Here is a 19,047-nt window from a genome sequence, read left to right as displayed (position 1 = left end):
TAGTACGTACTTTGACATTGTTGTACGTTGATGGATATTTGCAAATGTGGTGGTGGTGGTGGTGGTGGTGGTGGTAATTTTTTTTTTAACTCTCTCTCTCTCTCTCTCTCTCTCTCTCTCTCTCTCAAGAATAATGATTATATTGTTGATGAAATAATGGAAACATGACATTTAGTATAAAAATATGTTAATAATAACTACTATTGCTGCTACTACTACTACTACTGCTACAACAACAACAATTACTACCACTACTACTGCTACAACAACAATTACTACTACTACTACTGGGCTCATAAGATCTGTGGGATCGTCGAAGCCCGAAAACAACAACAATAACAACAACAACAACTACAACTACTACTACTACTACTATTACTACTACTACTACTGCTACAACAACAATCATTACTACTACTACTACTACTATTACTAGAATTATTACTATTACTACTACTACTACTACTACTATTACAAAACTACTACTACTACTACTACTACTATAAAAGCAACAACAACAACAACTACTACTACTACTACTACTACTACTACAACTACTGCTATAACAACAACAACAACTACTACAACTACTACTACTACTACTACTACTACACAAAAAGTAAGCTGATGAACACGGGAAGCCGACGAAAGCTGGGCGCGTCATGCTTGGAAGAAAACGAAATAAAAATGAGAGAAAACGCGGCCCATGAAAAAATACAACATATTCCTGTCCTTTCCATTAATTTCTGTCCATTTCCTGTAAGGGTAGATTCAGAAACACATTAGATCTCAGCGCGTCACCAGGACTGCTTCTAAAAGGCTCTTGTTGAAGTGACACGGGTTTTCAAGGGTGTTTTTTTACGGTTCTAGTGACTGATTCAATAGTTTGCTACATTATTAATAGGAGAAGCGCTCTTGAGAATCCCACTAATATCGTGTCTGTAGCCTTTAGAAACAGTCGTGATGTGAAAGAAGGCCCGTATTTTCAAACTCTTCTGCATCTCACCTATACTATTTCAAAAGGCTTTATTCAAATTTACACTAGTTTTAAAGTGTTTTTACTGATAAAATGGCAGGTTGATAAGCTTCTTACATTATTAACAAGAAATACACTCTTGAAAAACTGGTTATTCACTTCTATGGGCCTTGAAAAATAGTCGTGGTGACAGAGCAAAGCGTTTCTCAATCCGACACAACACAGTGTTTGAGAGTACAGCAGCAGGGCCTTGTATCTACATATATTACAAGGCTTTGTACAGCAGGTGTCACGCGCGCCCTCTGTGAGTGGCACGCAAGTAACGCAGGGCAGGGCAACACCCGAGGCTGAGTTGGCTTCCTGTCACTCTTGATCTGATGCAGGAAGTGGAGAGCGTCCCGCCACACCGCCTCCAGCACCCCGCCACCTCTCCCTCACCCTCACCCTCACCCTGTCCTGCCGACCCCTCGCCCTGCACGTGCCGGGGGAAAGGTGAGGGACCAGCGGGGCTCAGAGGCGCTGCTCCCCGCTGGCCGAGGTGGTGGTGGTAGTGGTGGTGGTCAATATGGTCAGTATCTCATGTGAGCACCGAGGCCGTGTAATGAAACACCTGCGCCTCGCTCCTCCGCTGCCCTGGTTGAGGTAACGCGGGTTTGTAAGGGTGTACTTAAGATTCCTTGGACTGATTAACAATATTTCTTCATTGTCAACAGGAGAAACAGTCTTGAGAAGTCGCCTGGTCGTCTTTGTGGTCGTTGGAAAAATCGTGGTTTCTGAATGCCAGCCAGCCACTCCAGGCAGGCTGGTGACGCGGCGTGGTGACTGCTGGTGAGGCGCCACTGGCATCCCTCAGCAGGTAGCAGCAGCAGCAGCAGCAGGTAGCAGGAGTGATGGCTTGGCTGCACCACCATGTCGCCGAGAGTGACAGACAGACAGACAGACAAGCAGGGCTGCGGCAGGACCAGCACACCAGCACACCAGCCGGGGAGTCACCAGTCAAGCTGTGGCTATGTAGTGATGCGTGACTCACCGCAGCGTCACAACAAACCCACAGCAACACCACAACACCCTTGTGGTCAGTGCTTCGCCTCGCCACTCGCACGCCATCGCCACCACCACCACCACCGCCCTGCCACGCCCCTCCTGAAGCAGTGGCCGTCAGCAGGTGCCGCCACTCAGCCCAGCACAATGACCCTCCCGCACCAGGGGGTGGAGGCCGCCGCGCCCCAACCCCCGAGGCCATGGCGTACCCAGCAGCTGCCCGAGGCCACGTCACCGGTTCATTGTTGCCTCGCTACACACCATTCCAGCACACTAAGGACACCACCCTCAACACCGCTGCCGCACCTCCGCCTGACGAGGACAGTAGTGGGGCGGTGCCCTCCTGCAGGTGAAGGACAGCGGCAGCAGCTCTCCAGTCTCCAAGCGGCGCTGCGGCTTGGTGAACCAGTCATTGTGGTGCACGGGAGGAATTCAAGTGTGATTATTGATGAGGTGGTGTGGTGGTGTGGTGCAGGCAGGAGGGGCACCAGCCACCACCTGCCTGCCTCCCACATTACACTGCCTCAAACACCGCATCCCCCCCTTCGCCCACACACACACACAATCACACTTCCTCGCCGCACCTCCACAGCATTTGAAAGACTCACTGTGCACGGTTGAAATGACAAAAAGGTTATCAAGAATGTTTCCACAATTCCAGAGACAGATTAGTGAGCTTTCCACATTACCAACAGGAGAAACACTCTTAAGAACCCAGCTAACCATCTCTGCAGCCTTGGAAAACAGCCGCTGTGAGAGCAAAGTGTTTCTGAGCCTTGCCTTACCATGAGAGCCCCAAACAACACACTCCTAACACTCCACTGGCTCTTCTTGACCGGCGCGGGGTTCCAGGAGGGGATTTGGGGAGCAGGAAGACTTAGTAGCGGCAGTGGGTGTAGGGTTGTCCCATTCCTGCTGTCGTACCGGCGTGACAGCGAGGTACAGGGTGCAGCTGACGAAGTAAATGACTGCAGTGGTGATGAAGACATTCCGCCACGCTCCGAGGGTTTGCTGTGTGGGAAGGTTGATGCGATGAAGGAGCATAAAAGCATAGGAAAGTAAGAGTGAGCGAGTGAGGGAATGAAAAAGGTTAGGTGCCACAACAGCCAGGGTCATAAGGCGCCGCTATAAGAAAATAAGAGAAGATGCAAGAATCCATTAAGACAATATTTTGAAGTAGTTCCACCCGCATCTTCACTACATTCAGAAGGCTTTTTTATTGGAGTTATACTGGTTTTTAAGGGTGTTTCTAAGGTTCTATTGACGGATTAACAAGATTTCTGCATTACTGACACGAGAAACACACTTGAGAACTCAGCTAATCGTCTCTGTGGCCTTTGAAAACAGTCATAGTGAAAGAGCTAAGCATTATAGGTTCTATTTGTTTTTTTATACCATGTGGGCTTTTCAGGGGAATTTCTGGGCTAAAGGGGATACTTTTTGTGGTACCTCCTATCTCAAAGCCCACCTGCTAGGAAACCCTTGCCCCGAGTGAGGAAGCCCAACCTACACTCGGACCGTGGACAGGATTCGAACCCGTGCTCTCTCACAATGACAGAAGTGAATTAATAGTTGTTTTTTTTAATAACATAGCTAATAATCTCTATGGCCTTTGAAGACCGTCGTAGTGAAAAAGCAAAGTATTATAAGAGTTTTAAGCTTGTTTTTAAGGTTCTATTGGCAGATTAACAGGAATTCTGCATCATTAAAAGGAGAAACACTCTTAACCACATAGCTAATCATCTCTGTGGCTTTTGAAAACAGTCGCAATGAGAGAACAAAGGATTATAAGAGTTTGTAAGTGTTTTAAGGTTCTGTTGACGGGTTAACAAGATTTCTACATTATTGACAGGAGAAACATGCTTGAAAACACGAATAATAATCTCTGTGCCCTTTGAAAACAGTCATGGTGAGAGAACAACAGACTATTGGGTTTTTAATTGTGTTTTTTTATGGTTCTAATGACAACTTTACAACATCTCGACACTATTATGGAGACTACAATTCCAGTGGGCCATTTTTTTCTAATACTAATTTTTTTGCCCTTGATAGTTCTCCCTCTTACATAAAAAAAAAAAAATAATAATAATAATAATAAGAAGAAGAGAAACAGACTCGAGAACACTGGTCATCTTTGTGGCTCTGGAAGACAGTCGCGGTGAGAAAGCAAAGCGTTTCTGAGTACACTTGCCCTATCTCTTCCTAAAAGACGCCTAACTATTTCCACTAATCATCCCCGTCCATAAATCTGACTAATCTCTTGACCCCTTCAGTACTGTGACACATTTTTATCTTGAGATTTGTATACAATTAGACCATTTTATTGACATTAGGAAGGGTCTATGGGGGTCAGAAGATTAATGGCCAGAGTCTTCACTATTTCAATCCTCCATATAAGTTTCTGAAGCTGTGGAAAATCAGTAAATAGTAAGTAGAATGAATAAAAAAACGCGTATTAGCACTGAAGGAGTTAAATAGGTTGTTATGACATGAATGGTTGTACTCGTTTCGTGTCAAGGGTCTATGGAGGACAAAAGATTAATGGCCAGTCTTCACTATCTTAATCTCCCACATAAGTTTCTGAAGCTGTAGAAAATCATCAAATAATAAGCAGAATGAATATGAAAATGCGAGTTTATGATACAATTAGACGATTTTATTGACATTAGCAACGGTCTATGGAGGTCAAAAGATTAATGGCCACAGTCTTTACTATTTAATCCCCCACATAAGTTTCTGAAGCTATAGAAAATCACCAAATAGCAAGCAAGATGAATATGGAAACGCGTCATGGTGCTGAAGGAACTAACATCCTCTTCTTACTACTTTCAAGCTAACATTACATTAAATAAATAAATGATAAGGAGGAATTAACAAAGAATTAACAAAGAATTAGCATCGTCATGGCATTGAAGGGATTAAAGTTCCCTAGTGAAAGGTTAGACAGAGTGATGGATCTATGGAGGAGGCGAGGAAGGAACACAAACGATCACCAAGGGCCGCCGTGGTACAGTGGAACCATGCGTGCTTTGGGGTCCGAGGGGTCTCCAAGCGCACGGGTTCGAATCCTGTCCACGGTCCGAGTGTAGGTTGGGCTTCCTCACTCGGGGCAGCGGTTTCCTAGCGGGTGGGCTTTGGGATAGGAGGTACCCCCAAATATATCCCCTTTAGCCTATAAATTCCCGTGAAAAGCCCACATGGTATAAAAAAAATAAATAAAAGGATGAACAATAAGTACATTTCCTTTACGAGATTGATTGAAATTCTTTTTGTTACACTTCGTTCTATGTAATCAGGAGGAAGAGAGGCAGGAGGGCAAAGGAGGAAGAGGAGGAAGACCATGAGATAACGGAGGAGGAAGGGAAAAAAGCAGAAGAAGGAGGAGGAGGAGGAGAAGAACGAGAAGGAGGAAGTTGGGAAAAAAAGTAGAAATGTGAGGTTCAACGAGAAAGAGAAAGAAAATGTTTAGCTTGCAGAAAATGGGTATAAATAACAAAATTGAATAACAGTATCTAAATAGCAGGAGGAGGAGGAGAAGGAGGAGGAGGCACAAGGAAGAAGGGTGAGAGGTTAGAAGAGGAGAAATAAAAAGAAGACCACGTTTAACTCACGGAAAAAAGAAAGAAAATAAGAAAAATAACATCTGAATACAAATTTCCCACGTATTTACCTTCCTGTCTTGGCTTTCACACACACACACACACACACACACACACACACACACACACACACACACACACACACACACACACACTTGATGAGAGGGCGAAGAGAAAGAGGATAAAGACAATCAGTAAGAGGAGAGGAATTGATAAGAGGCAAGAGGAGGGAAGAGAGGAAGAGAGGAAGAGTTAGAGAAGAGAAAGGAAGAGAAGATAAAGATAGTCAGTTAGAGAAGAGAGAGAGAGAGAGAGAGAGAGAGAGAGAGAGAGAGAGAGAGAGAGAGAGAGAGAGAGAGAGAGAGAGAGAGAGAGAGAGAGAGAGAGAAAGATGTCAAGAAAAAAAAAATTCACTCCATCTAATCAAGAACAAATCACCATAACAACAACAACAACAACAACAACACACACACACACACACACACACACACACACACACACACACACACACACACACACACACACACACAATAACCTCCACAACACCCTCTGAAAACACCAATAACCTCCACAGCATCACCTTAAAACACCAATAATTTCCACTACACCCTTTTAAAACACCAATAATTTCCACAGCACCACTTAAAAAACATCAATAACTTCCACTACACCACCTAAGAACACCAATAACTTCCATTACACTATTTGAAAACACCAATAACCTCCATAAGACCCTTGAAAACACCAATAACTTCCACAACACCCTCTGAAAACACCAATAACTTAATAACTTCCACAGCAGTCTTTATAAACACCAATAACATCCATAACACCCTTCAAAACACCAATAACTTCCACTACACCTTTTCAAAACACCAATAACTTCCACAACACCACTTTAAAACACCAATAACCTCTACAACACCTCCTGAAAACACCAATAACTTCCACAACACCACTTTAAAACACCAATAACTTCCACAACACCCTCTGAAAACACCAATAACTTAATAACTTCCACTGCATCCTTAGAAACACCAATAACTTCCACACCACCACTTTGAAACACCAATAACTTCCACAACACCCTCTGAAAACACCAATAACTTAATAACTTCCACCACATCCTTTAAAAACATCAATAACTTCCACAACATCCTTCAAAACACCAATAACTTCCACTACACCCTTTTAAAACACCAATAACTTCCAAAACTCCCTCTGAAAACAGCAAAAAATTCATAACTTCCACTACAGCCTTTAAAAACAACAATAACTTTCACACACACACACACACACACAGCCATACCGCGTCATTTATCATTAGTCCAGTGAGTGCGGGGCCGGCCATCCCAGTAACGGAGGTCAGCATTCCCACAAAGCCATTGAAGGTAGAGCAGAATGTTGGGCACAAGTCCTGGTAGGTGGTGAAGATCCCGGTGAAGTTGCAGGAGCCAGCACAGACACTCAGGATAAGCAGCGCCACCACCACCTCCTTCCTGCACCCCGCCAAGCAGATCCCCACCATACACAGTGAGGGTACGTAGAAACCTGTGGGTGGTGGTGATGGTGGTGGTTGTATTGTTATTATATATTTTTTTTGTCAATATCATTCTTTATTGGTAGTGGTATTAACATCAGCATTTGTTATTGTCATTCGTATTATTATTATTGTTGTTGTTATTATTATTATTGTTGTTATTATTATTATTATTATTATTATTATTATTATCATCATTATTATTATTATCGTTGTCATTGTTATACTACTACTACTACTACTACTACTACTACTACTACTACTACTACTACTACTACTACTACTACTATTACTACTACTACTACTACTACTACTACTACTACTACTACTACGAGTACTAAAACTCTAACCTTTACCATGGCAACACAACAGACACACACACACACACACAGACACGCCCGGTAGCTCAGTGGTTAGAGCGCTGGCTTCACAAGCCAGAGGACCGGGGTTCGATTCCCCGGCCGGGTGGAGATATTTGGGTGTCTCCTTTCACGTGTAGGTGCTGTTCACCTAGCAATGAGTAGGTACGGGATGTAAATCGAGGAGTTGTGACCTTGTTGTCCCGGTGTGTGCCTGGTCTCAGGCCTATCCGAAGATCGGAAATAATGAGCTCTGAGCTCGTTCCGTAGGGTAACGTCTGGCTGTCTCGTCAGAGACTGCAGCAGATCAAACAGTGAACACGTGTAGTGTAGTGGTTAGCACGCTCGACTCACAATCGAGAGGCCAGGGTTCGAGTCCCGGAGGCGGCGAGACAAATGGGCAAGCCTCTTATGTGTGGGGTGTGTTCACCTAGCAGTAAATAGGTAGGGGATGTAACTCGAGGGTTGTGGCCTCGCTGTCCAGGTGTGTGGAGTGTGTTGTGGTCTCAGTCCTACCCGAAGATCGGTCTATGAGCTCTGAGCTCGCTCCGTAATGTGGTAGACTGGCTTGGTGACCAGCAGACGACCGGGGTGAATTACACACACACAACACACACACACACACCACGACAGTCGAAAGCTGTTTAATCTGTTTCTTGGTGAGGGAACTGGACACGGTGAAGCAGCCCACCAGCAGACCCCAGCACACACTGACGGGGCAGGCCAGCAGATAGGGCAGCGCAGCCATCACTCCGGCCTGGAGGAACGGAGCGGGAATGGGAAAGATGTCCAGGTGTTGCAGGGAATGTGCTTACTATGCTGAAAACATGCTCTCTGTGTGGTTGTTGCTGTTACTACTACTATTGCTGCTGCTATACTACTGCCATTACTACTTCCATCACCACCATTAATACTGCTACTACTACTACTACTACTACCACCACCATTACTACTACTACTACTACTACTACTACTACTGCTTTAACGACCACCACCACCATTACCGTACAGCTGTAACACTAGTCTTACCAAATACTGCTAGAGGCAAAAACACAAGCTATTCAAAAAGCAAAATATTCAATACACACAAGCATTTCGAAGGTTTGTTTAGCAGTGGGTGAAATTAGAGTGTGGCGGGGAGACAGACGGGTGTATTGCATAAGAACAGAACACAGTGAGGGAAGCTACAAGAGGCTGTGCTGTTAGGCCTACACGTGGCACTCCCTGTATGAGCAAAGTTACCTAATTCCATCTATTATCCCTATTCATATATTTGTCTAATCTTCTTTCAAAGCTCCCTATTGACTCACCACTGACATCATTACTGAATCCGTTCCACTCACCAGCCACTCTGTTGATTATGTCGTTGATGCACCATGTCAACCACTAGCTCACTTACACCACTTACACACTCACTAACTCATTCAAGTCACCACCATGTCAATTATTCACTCATTTACTCACTATCATATCACTCACTTACTCACTCACCCACTCACGTCACCACCATGTCAATTACTCACTCATTTACTCACTATCATATCACTCACTTACTCACTCACCCACTCACGTCACCACCATGTCAATTACTCACTCATTTACTCACTACCATATCACTCACTCACTCACCTCACCACGATGTCCCTCGCTCACTCACTCCCTCACTCACTATGCAACTTGTAACGGTAAGGATGGTACGTTAAGGAGAGGCAAGGTGGATCGGGTGTGTGTGGGTGGCTCTGTAGGCTTAAAAGAAGGAAAATTGCCGTACTGAGCGCCTAATTAAGATGAGGGGAGGAACTTTATGAGTAGGGATTTTGGGTTAGAGTGCATGATAGAAATATTAAGCTGAGTGCATGGTAGAAATGTTAAGTGTGCTACAACATTGTATAAGGAGGAATAGTGTGAGGAAAACAAAGTATTTAGCATTGTATAAATTGGCACCCGGGGCAGTGGATTTGAGTGGGGGCGGGAAAGGACGCGACTTGGGGTGAATGGAATGGCACTCTCTCCTCGGGCACTGCTGTGGGTGGACGCGTCACGGTGAGCGAGGGTGACGCCGGCGGATTGAGGCGGACATACGTCTCTGATCAGGTGGGGAACGTGATCAGGGGAGTTTCGTGGTGGTATAAAGTGAGTGGAGGATTTAATATGTGGAGTTGAGTGGTGGAATTAGGTGAGGAGAGAGTGTTGGGGGTGTCTCTCGTGTTTCTCTGTTGTTTGTTCAGAGTCCCGCGTCACTTTCATTGTCTTTGTTCTAATGTACTTTACAATATTTGAAATACATGTAAGATTGATTTGAAACAGTTTTCTTTCAGTGAAAATCCCGGCCTGCGTTGTTTACACACTTACTCACATCACCATGTCACTCACTCACGTCACCACCATATCAATTACTCACTCGCTCACTCACTCACTCACTCACTTACTCACTCACGTCACCACCATGTCACTCACTCATCCACTCACGTCACCATTATGTCCCTCCCTCACTCACGTTTCTGAGGTCGAACCGCTGGACATTAGCGAGGTAGGTTGGCATCATAGTGTAGATAATGTAGAAGCTGAACACCTCCCCCATACAAGTGAACGCCTGCACCCACACCAGCGGGCAGCGGAGGAACTGACCCCAAGGGAACCTCCTCGTCTGTGCGTCCCATCACCGCCGCCAGGAGAGAAAGAGAACTGAGGAGTGAGTGGGACTACTTTCACAAGGCTTTCGTTGAAGTGACGTGAAGTTTTTGAGAGTGCTTTTGCGTTTACAGTGATGGATTAATAATATTTCTACGTTATTAAGAGGAGAAACACTCTTGAAAACCCAACTACTCATCTCTGTAGCTCTCGTTGAAGTTACAAAGGGTTTTTAAGAGTGTTTTTATGTTTATAGTGATGGATTAACACTATTGCAACGTTATTAAGATGAGAAACACTCTTGAGAACCCGTCTAGTCATCTCAGTGGTTCTTGCTGAAGTGACATGAGGATTTAAGAGTGTTTCTACGCTTCTAGTGATAGAGTAACAATATATCTACGTTATCAACCCCTTCAGTACTGGAACGCATTTCTACCTTAAATTTTGGGTGTGATTAGACTATTTTATTGACACTAGGAAAGGTCTATGGAGGTCAAAAGATTAATGATCAACAGTTTTCACTATTTTAATCACCACATTTAAGTTTCTGAAGCTGCATAAAATCACCAAATAGTAACCAGATGAATAGGAAAATGCGCCATGGTACTGAAGGGATTAAAAGTAACCAAAGAAAACGAAGACATTGTAAGGGTAACTTCAACATACACACACCTGGTCTTTTCTGGCTCGCTTCCCGCCTCCTAGTATGTAGTGCAGCTCTTCCTTGCTTATCCGCGGGTGTTCCTCGGGCGAGCGGTGAGTGAGGCCGAACCACAGCACACCCCACACCAGCCCAGCGGCGCCCACCACGTAGAAGGGCGCCGGCCACCCTCCCAGCCAGTCCAGCCCACACAGCCATCCCGCCATAGTCATGCACAGAACTGTACCGATGTTAATTCCTGCAGGTAGTGGTGGTGGTGGTAGTGGTGGTGGTGGTGGCGGAGGAGGAAAGGTGGAAGAGGGGGGGGAGGAGGAGGAGGAGGAGGAGGAGGAGGAGGAGGAGGAGGAGGAGGAGGAGGAGAAAAGGATCACGACGACGACGACGACGACGACGAAGAAGAAGAAGAAGAAGAAGAAGAAGAAGAAGAAGAAGAAGAAGAAGAAGAAGAAGAAGGAGGAGGAGGAGAAAAAAGGAGGAGAAAGAAGAAGAACAAGAACAAGAACAACAACAACAGCAACAAAAACAAAGGACAAAGAAAAAAGGAAAAAGAAGCAAAATAAATAAAAGAGGAAGAGAAGGGAGAGAGAAAGGAAGCGGAAGAGGAGGAAGAGGAGGAGGAGGAGGAGGAGGAGAAGAAGAAAAAAAAAAAACAACAAAGATAAGAAAAGGAAATAAAAAAAACACCACCACCACCACCACTAACACTACCATCATCATCATCATCATCATCATCAAGAATTCGATGAGAGGAGGACATGACAATCGCCCGTCTTCAAAAACGCATTTCCCTCTCACCACGACAATTTTCCAAGGACAAAGAGACAAGTAACCTGGTTTTCAAGACAGTTTCTCCTTTTAACAAACTAGAAATCTTCCCAATCTATCACCAGAACCATGAAAATACCCTTAAAAACACGAGTATCTTCAACTGGAGCCTTTGGAAAGTAGTGATGGTGAGAGAGCAAAGCGTTTCAGAACATGGGACAAGACAGGCACGGGCGGGACTCACCTGTCAGAGTAATGGCCATGAACATCGCTCTCTCTTCAGGAGGGAACCACAAAACGATGACAGTGTTGACGGCTGGCAGTAAACCACCCTACAGAGAGAGAGAGAGAGAGAGAGAGAGAGAGGAAATTGAAATAAAGGAAGAGAAAGGAAACAAGGATGAGGATAAATACGATTACATTGTGTGTGTGTGTGTGTGTGTGTGTGTGTGTGTGTGAGAGAGAGAGAGAGAGAGAGAGAGAGAGAGAGAGAGAGAGAGAGAGAGAGAGAGAGAGAGAGAGAGAGAGAGTTATCATCCATATATCAAAATTCTATCTAACAAACAAAAATTCTCAGTCAACAATCACGATAAAAGAATAAAAAAAAAGAATAAAGAGTTTGAAATTCGAAAAAATAGAATAAAAAGAGAAAGAAGAAACCATTTTTTTTAAGTAAGAAGAAAAAAAAAAAAACTAGCTAAGGACAACAAAAACTCAAGAAAACGGCCCACTTAGATGCCAGTTCACGAGAGAGAGAGAGAGAGTTAGCCAAAAAGAATGAGGATAAATGTCTTGAAACCTCCCTCTTACACTGGTTCACGAATAGAGTACTGAATGAGTGGAGTGGTCTCATTAGTAAGTCAAGTTGTCAGTGCTGAGTCATTAAGGAAAGCTCTGAAAGGAAGACTGGATGGGAAGGATAGGTGGAAATAGGTATAGGCGTGTTTCATAAAGGGACTGCCACGTGTAGGCCTGACGTCTTCCTGCACAGAACCTTTATATGTGTTCTTTTGAATATAGAAAGGAGAGGAGGAGGAGAAGGGTGTAGGAAAGAAAAATAAGAATAATAACAAGACTGTAGTAGTGGTAGTAAGAGAAAGAGGAGGAGGAGGAGGAGGAGGAGGAGGAGGAGGAGGAGGAGGAGGAGGAGGAGGAGGAGGAGGAGGAGGAGGAAGAGGAAGAGGAAGAGGAAGAGGAAGAGGAGGAGGAGGAGGAGGAAGAGTAAGAGGAAGAAGAAGAGGAGGAGGAGGAGGAAGAGAAGATTAGGTTAGGAAGTTAGGTCTAGTAGTAGTAGTAGTAGTAGTAGTAGTAGTAGTAGTAGTAGTAGTAGTAGTAGTAGTAGCAGTAGTAGTAGTAGTAGTAGTGGTGGTGGCAGCAGCAGTGGCAGTGGTGGTGGTGCCAATGGTAGTAGTAGTAGTGGTGGTGGTGGTGGTGGTGGTAGTAGCAGTAGCAGCAGCAGCAGCAGCAGCAGCAGCAGCAGCAGTGGTGGTGGTGCAGTGGTGGTGCAGGTGGTGCAGCAGTGGTGGTGGTGGTGGCAGTGGTGGTGGCAGCAGCAGCAGCAGCAGCAGCAGTGGTAGTAGTAGTGGTAGTAGTAGTAGTAGTAGTAGTAGTAGTAGTAGTAGTAGTAGCAGTAGTAGTAGCGGCAGCAGCAGTAGAAGCAGTCGTAAAGGAAATAGAACAAGAGAGAAGACAAGAGGAGCTCCCTGTCTACTCACCACTCACCACAGACACGCCCTGCGCCACTCTGACCACTACAAGGAGCCAGATGGACGTGCGGGCAGCGGCGGGCGACAGCAGAGACAAAGCGCTGGCGGAGGTCACCATTAAGCCAAACATTCGCTTCCCGCCGTACATCTCCACCACGCGGCCGCTGGGTAAGGACACCATGGCACACCCGAAGTTTAAGGCGCCCTGAAGCAAGCCCTGTGTCTTCTCGTCCCAGTCAAACTCCCCAGGCTTTCATAGGAGCAGTGGATGGAGTGTTAGTTGGGCGGGTTAGATTGCCGCCTTTCATACTGCATGCCCTTTCAGTACTGAGACGCGTTTTTACTGTGAGTTTTGGGTACAATTAGACGATTTTATTGACATTAGGAAGAGTCTATGGAGGTCAGATGATTATTGACAACATTCTTTACTATTTTATTCCCCCCCACACACACATAAGTTTCTGAATCTGTGTAAAATCGCTAAATAGTACCAGAAGGAATATGAAAATGCGTCATGGTACGGAAGGGGTTAATTAACAGAGGTGTCATTACCACTAACACATTCAGTACTGGGACCTATTATTACCTTGAGTTTTGGGTGCGATTAGACGATTTTGTTGACATTTTTATAAGGAAATCAATGAGAAGGGAAAATAAAGGAAATACATACGTGTGTTCCTTTAGTCCATTCAGCTATCAATCCCTTCAGTACTGGGACGCATTTCTGCTTTCAGCTTTGGGTGTGATTAGACCATTTTATTTACATCAGGAGGAGTCTATGGAGGTCAAAAGATTAATGAATATAGTCTTCACTATTTGAAGCCCCACATAAGTTTCTGAAGCTGTATATAAGATCACTAAATATTAACCAGAATTAATATGAAAACACGTCTTGGTACTGAAGGGGTTAACAATGTCCACGGGCGCCACACACACTTGTAAAGGATAATGTGCATCAGTCACCCTGTCATTCATTCCCATTGTCAGAGATACATACAAGCCATACTTAGCCTCGCTACCTTACCTCCATGACTTTAGTTGTGTTCTGGGCGTCTGGGGCAGCACACGTCTCCATCTCCTCCTGCTGGCCCACGCTGCGCCGCCCCACCATGGCCACGATCGTCACTGCCAGTATCGTCTGTATCATGAAGTCCAGAATGATGCCAAACAGTGTCAGGAGCGCCACGCCGTGTCTGGCGCCCCAACATGGTCCTCTCCCCGCGCCTGCCTCTGTCTCTTTCTCTTCTTATCAGAGAGAGAGAGAGAGAGAGAGAGAGAGAGAGAGAGAGAGAGAGAGAGAGAGAGAGAGAGAGAGAGAGAGAGAGAGAGAGAGAGAGAGAGAGAGAGAGAGAGAGAGAGGTTCAGTACAGGGTGTGACATGAGTTCCTACCATGGTTAGAGTACAGGTTGTTCTAGACGGAAAATATTCAAAACAAACACACACACACACACACACACACACACTATGTAGTTTGAGGCGTTGCTTAACAGTATAGCATGAAATTCCGGTTTGGCGCGACAGCCACAACAAGCGGGCGGCCCTAGAGGCAGGGCAGGGAGGGTCTGTTGTCCTGCAGGCGGCCACGTCACGGCTCCCTCACGGTGCGTTGGTGTGCCTCAATAGTTACAATTTACAACATTTTTGCATGAGGTTATTATATTTTTGTTAATATATATATATATATATATATATATATATATATATATATATATATATATATATATATATATATATATATATATATATATATATATATATACACCACATGTTATAACATAGGCTGACTATTCAGAAGCAATCGATCTGCAGCGTAGCGCGGGAGGCCGCTGTGCACTGCCACCTCACCAAAAGTTGTCATCATCGTCAGTTTTGACTTGTACGCCTCTCCCCATCGTCACGCTTCTCCGTCATCAAGCAGAGGCGTTATGGTGCACTTTCAAAAACCTACGAAATTCTGCTTTAGCGCATCTGACAGGCCGTTATCCCGCACCCCAGCACCGCTTGCACTGTGGACTGCTGTGTATGTCCTGGCACGCCTTGGTGAGTCAGGGAGTCACCACTTGTGTCCATCAAAGCAAAAAGTCAAAGGCGGGATCAACAAGTGTGCCGTGTGTCAAACATTAATATGCGAGTTAATTTCTTTATAATGAAATCCGAGCAACTTTCTCAGTAAGATAAACTTATGAGCAACTTCTTTTATTTACCAATTGTGATTATAATCACTTCTTGTTTGGTCACGATCATGAAAATAGAAAGAAAAGGAGAGGACACTTTTTTGTGACGCTGTATCAGCGTCACTCATTATTCCATGAAGCACACTTTCAACATCCAACGTTGCGTGTCAACTGACGTGTGTTGTTGTTTGGAGTGACGCAATGACGCAGTGACACCTTTTTCTGCAGTTTACCTACGTAATGTTCCCTCGTCAACGTGTACTGCAGCTAGAGAAGGCTCACTGCCTCTCACTTCATCCCAAAGTGGCGGTGAGAGAGCAAAGCGTCACAGCGTGTCTAAATACAAACCGTATACCAAACTGTATTCTGAAACACTTCTGCGCTTCACCTCCACTTCTTCCAAACCCTTTAGTAAAAATGAATTTTAAGCAAGTTTTCATGATTCTAGTAACAGAATAACAAGATTTCTTTATAAACACGAAAAAGAGCCATGAAAACCCGACTGATCATCTCTGCAGCCTTGAAAACTGGTTGTAAAAGCAAAGCGTTTCAGGATACACATCTTTTCACCACCACAACTCAAAGCCATTAGTAGCAGTTATGCAAAATTTTAAGAGCGTTTTCATGATTTTATGGCAGATTAACAACACTTTAACTCTATAAACAGGAGAAACAGTCATGAGAACCCGGCTGACCATCTCTGCGGCCTTACAAAAATAGTGGTGAGAGAGCAAAGCGTTTCAGACTACCAACCTTTTCAGAACCAGCACTTTTAGGGAACCAGCACTTAAGTGGACCTTTTTTTTAATATTCTATTGCCCTTGGCTGGTCTTCTCTCATGCATAGAATAAAAAGAAGACACCGGCGGGGAGCGTGGCAGTGGACTTACCTTTTCTATGTGTCTTGCTGTGGCTGATGTCTGGAGGGAGCATTGCCACAGAGAGGGTTGGGTTCTCAGCGAGCGTCATCAGAACTTCACCACCTGACACTAAAGAGAAAAAAAAAAAAAATCTAACTTACAGTAAGGACAATTTTACTCATTTCCTCTCTCTCTCTCTCTCTCTCTCTCTCTCTCTCTCTCTCTCTCTCTCTCTTATTCTTACTTCTCTTGCTCATTTCATTTTACGTTTTTCCGTTTTTTTCTTCCTCTTAACATCTAATCTACTATCTCTCTCTCTCTCTCTCTCTCTCCTGATAATTTCATTTTGCGTTTTTCCACTATTCTTTCTCTTCCTCTTAACTTTTAATCACGTTTTCTCTTCACCCTCTTCGTCTCTTTATCGCTAATAGAGTCACCAGTACCGACCTTCTCTTCCATCCCTCTCTTCACCAGTGTAGTGCTTCACCAGTCATCTCTTCAGGTGACGTCAAATATGCTTCTGTTTTTATCTTTTTCATGTTATCATTTTCAGTCTTTTTCCTCTTTTACATCTGACTTAGCGCAAAATTTTGTGTGAGTTGGGATCATAACCCCTTCAGTACCATGAAGCGCTTCCATATTCATTCTGCTTACTATTTGGTGATTCTATACAGCTTCAGAAACTCATGTCGGGGAGTAAAATAGTGAAGACTCTGGCCATTAATCTTTCTCCTCCATATACCCTTCCTAATGTAAATAAAATGGTCTAATAGTACACAAATCTCATGATAAATGTGCCCCTGTACTGAAAGGGTTAATCGCCACAATTTTCACTATTTCAATCCACGCATAAGTTTCTGAAGCTGTATAAAATCACCAAAATAGTAAGCAGAATGAATATGGAAACGCGTCATGGTACTGAAGGACTCAAAAGTTCATGTAAAATTGAAGGATGATTAAACCTTACCCTCAAATTGGTAGTGTATGGCCAGGGCCGTTTCCAGCTTTGTGGGGGCCCTAGGCAAGATGCTGTTTGGGGGCCCTAGATTTCAATTTTTCGTCGGAGCCCCTGGGTGACTTAGGAAATTTCAATTTTCCAAGCTACCCAGAGGGCCCCCTGGTGGCTTGGGGGCCCTAGGCAATCGTCTTGTCCACCTATAGCTAGAAACGGCCCTGTGTATGGCGATGGTGGTGGTGGTGATGGTGGCACTGGTGGTGGTAATGAGTGATGATGCGAGACAAAAGACTAACAAATCACAATAAACAGTGGTGAGTAAGCTTGATGTAACCTCCAACTCACCACAGCACAGGTACAAATACTCACTAGTTAGTGGTGAGTCAATGGAAGCTTTAAATTGAATTAGATAAATTCATGGATGGGATGATAGATAAAATTTAGTAAAGTTTTCTTATACAGGGACTGTATCTACTCACCAAGATAACTGAGAGTGGCTAGGCTGGAGTGGTGAGGCGGGAATGGCTAGGCTAGACGGGGCAAGGATGCAGAGTGAGACAGAGAGCGAGAGAACGGGAGAGGAAAAGCTGTGAACGTGTGGCGCTGTTCTGCGGCGATTCACTCAACTGTCCACATGCGCAGGGTGTGAAGAATCCAATGCATGTATAGGTGTTTTCAAATGTTTTACCGTTTATTTGCTTAGTTTGGTCCATTTCAAACAACTGCGGTGGGAATTATAACGATGTTCTCGAGATCAATCCTAGCGTGGTCTATCTTAAACAGCTGTGCATAGTTGGAGTTAATTATAAGTATTTTCTCGAGAATGATTCCGCGGTTGAGGTAATGTAAGGCTCAACACAAGTATTATACCAGGAATGAAGGATTAATTCTCTCCGTGGTCTTGAATTATTCTTTACGAAAGGTTACAGTGTCCTCTCTAAGGGCAAACTGAATCGTAAACAAGATTTCACTTGTACTCTCGTGTTTTACCCAAAAATACTACAAGACAGGAATAGAAGAATAAATAGCTTCCTTTCTTGTCTCTTGTATGGACGCGCCACACATGACGCATAAGATCACAAGGACACAAGACAGAGGGTTAGTGCAAGACGCCTTCAGGTCCACACGTGGCAGTCCCTGTGGAGGCTTATTTTTTTTTTTTTTTTATGTCCTGTAGGTAACTTGAAGAATATTGGAAGCGCTGTCCAGCTACCACCCATTAGCGGCGAAGGCAATTTTATTTATTATTTTATTTATTAAGGCCCTTATCACCACCCAAGCGCATTTTCAGTGAAACCACCTAGAACCTTGAACCTTCGCGTGGACGTCTCCCTGATCCCACGCTCACCAACCTATCCACTACGCCACCGCCTCCCCTATTCGCCTTCCTATTTCCACCTATCGTTCCCTCCGTGAATCAGTCTTATCTTCTCACTAGCTCCCTAATGACTCACCACTAACAACATAATCACTGAGTCCATTCCTTTCACCCTCCACTCTATGTGAGAACCAATTCCTTCCTATCTCTTTCTTGAGCCTAAATTTTTCAAGCTTCTACCAATTGTTTCCTGCTCTATCCTGACTGCTGGTTTTATGAATTTTGCTTGCTTGTTCCTTGTTATATTCCCTGTGCCCTTTACAGACTTCTATCAGGTCGCTTTTTACCTCTCGTTTCTCTAAACAATGCAAGTTAAACGGATTCAGTCTTGTCAAATTTACATTCCTTGTTAGGATGTGTATCAAGATGGGACCTAAAAGAAGCCTTTGATAAAACATACTC

At 44.3% G+C, this 19,047-nt stretch overlaps 1 protein-coding gene across 1 annotated transcript; it reads right to left on the bottom strand.

The window, feature by feature from the left end:
* Window positions 1-2,811: 2,811 nt before the first annotated feature.
* On the bottom strand, window positions 2,812-17,862 carry LOC123512792 (putative inorganic phosphate cotransporter). The gene is made up of 10 exons (XM_045269379.1): window positions 17,747-17,862; window positions 16,343-16,441; window positions 14,303-14,520; window positions 13,295-13,528; window positions 11,817-11,904; window positions 10,819-11,045; window positions 10,013-10,162; window positions 8,140-8,272; window positions 6,926-7,167; window positions 2,812-3,028 (listed from the first exon to the last, which is right to left on the bottom strand). Exons 2-10 carry the CDS (start codon window positions 16,419-16,421, stop codon window positions 2,828-2,830), a joined length of 1,572 nt encoding a protein of 523 aa, XP_045125314.1. The 5' UTR covers window positions 16,422-16,441; window positions 17,747-17,862; the 3' UTR covers window positions 2,812-2,827.
* Between the last annotated feature and the right edge of the window lie 1,185 nt (window positions 17,863-19,047).

Source organism: Portunus trituberculatus, chromosome 34 (assembly GCF_017591435.1).
Source record: "Portunus trituberculatus isolate SZX2019 chromosome 34, ASM1759143v1, whole genome shotgun sequence".
Lineage (NCBI taxonomy): Eukaryota > Metazoa > Arthropoda > Malacostraca > Decapoda > Portunidae > Portunus > Portunus trituberculatus.
The sequence above is the reverse complement of the archived record's forward strand: the minus strand, read 5'-3'. Positions and strand labels throughout refer to the sequence as shown.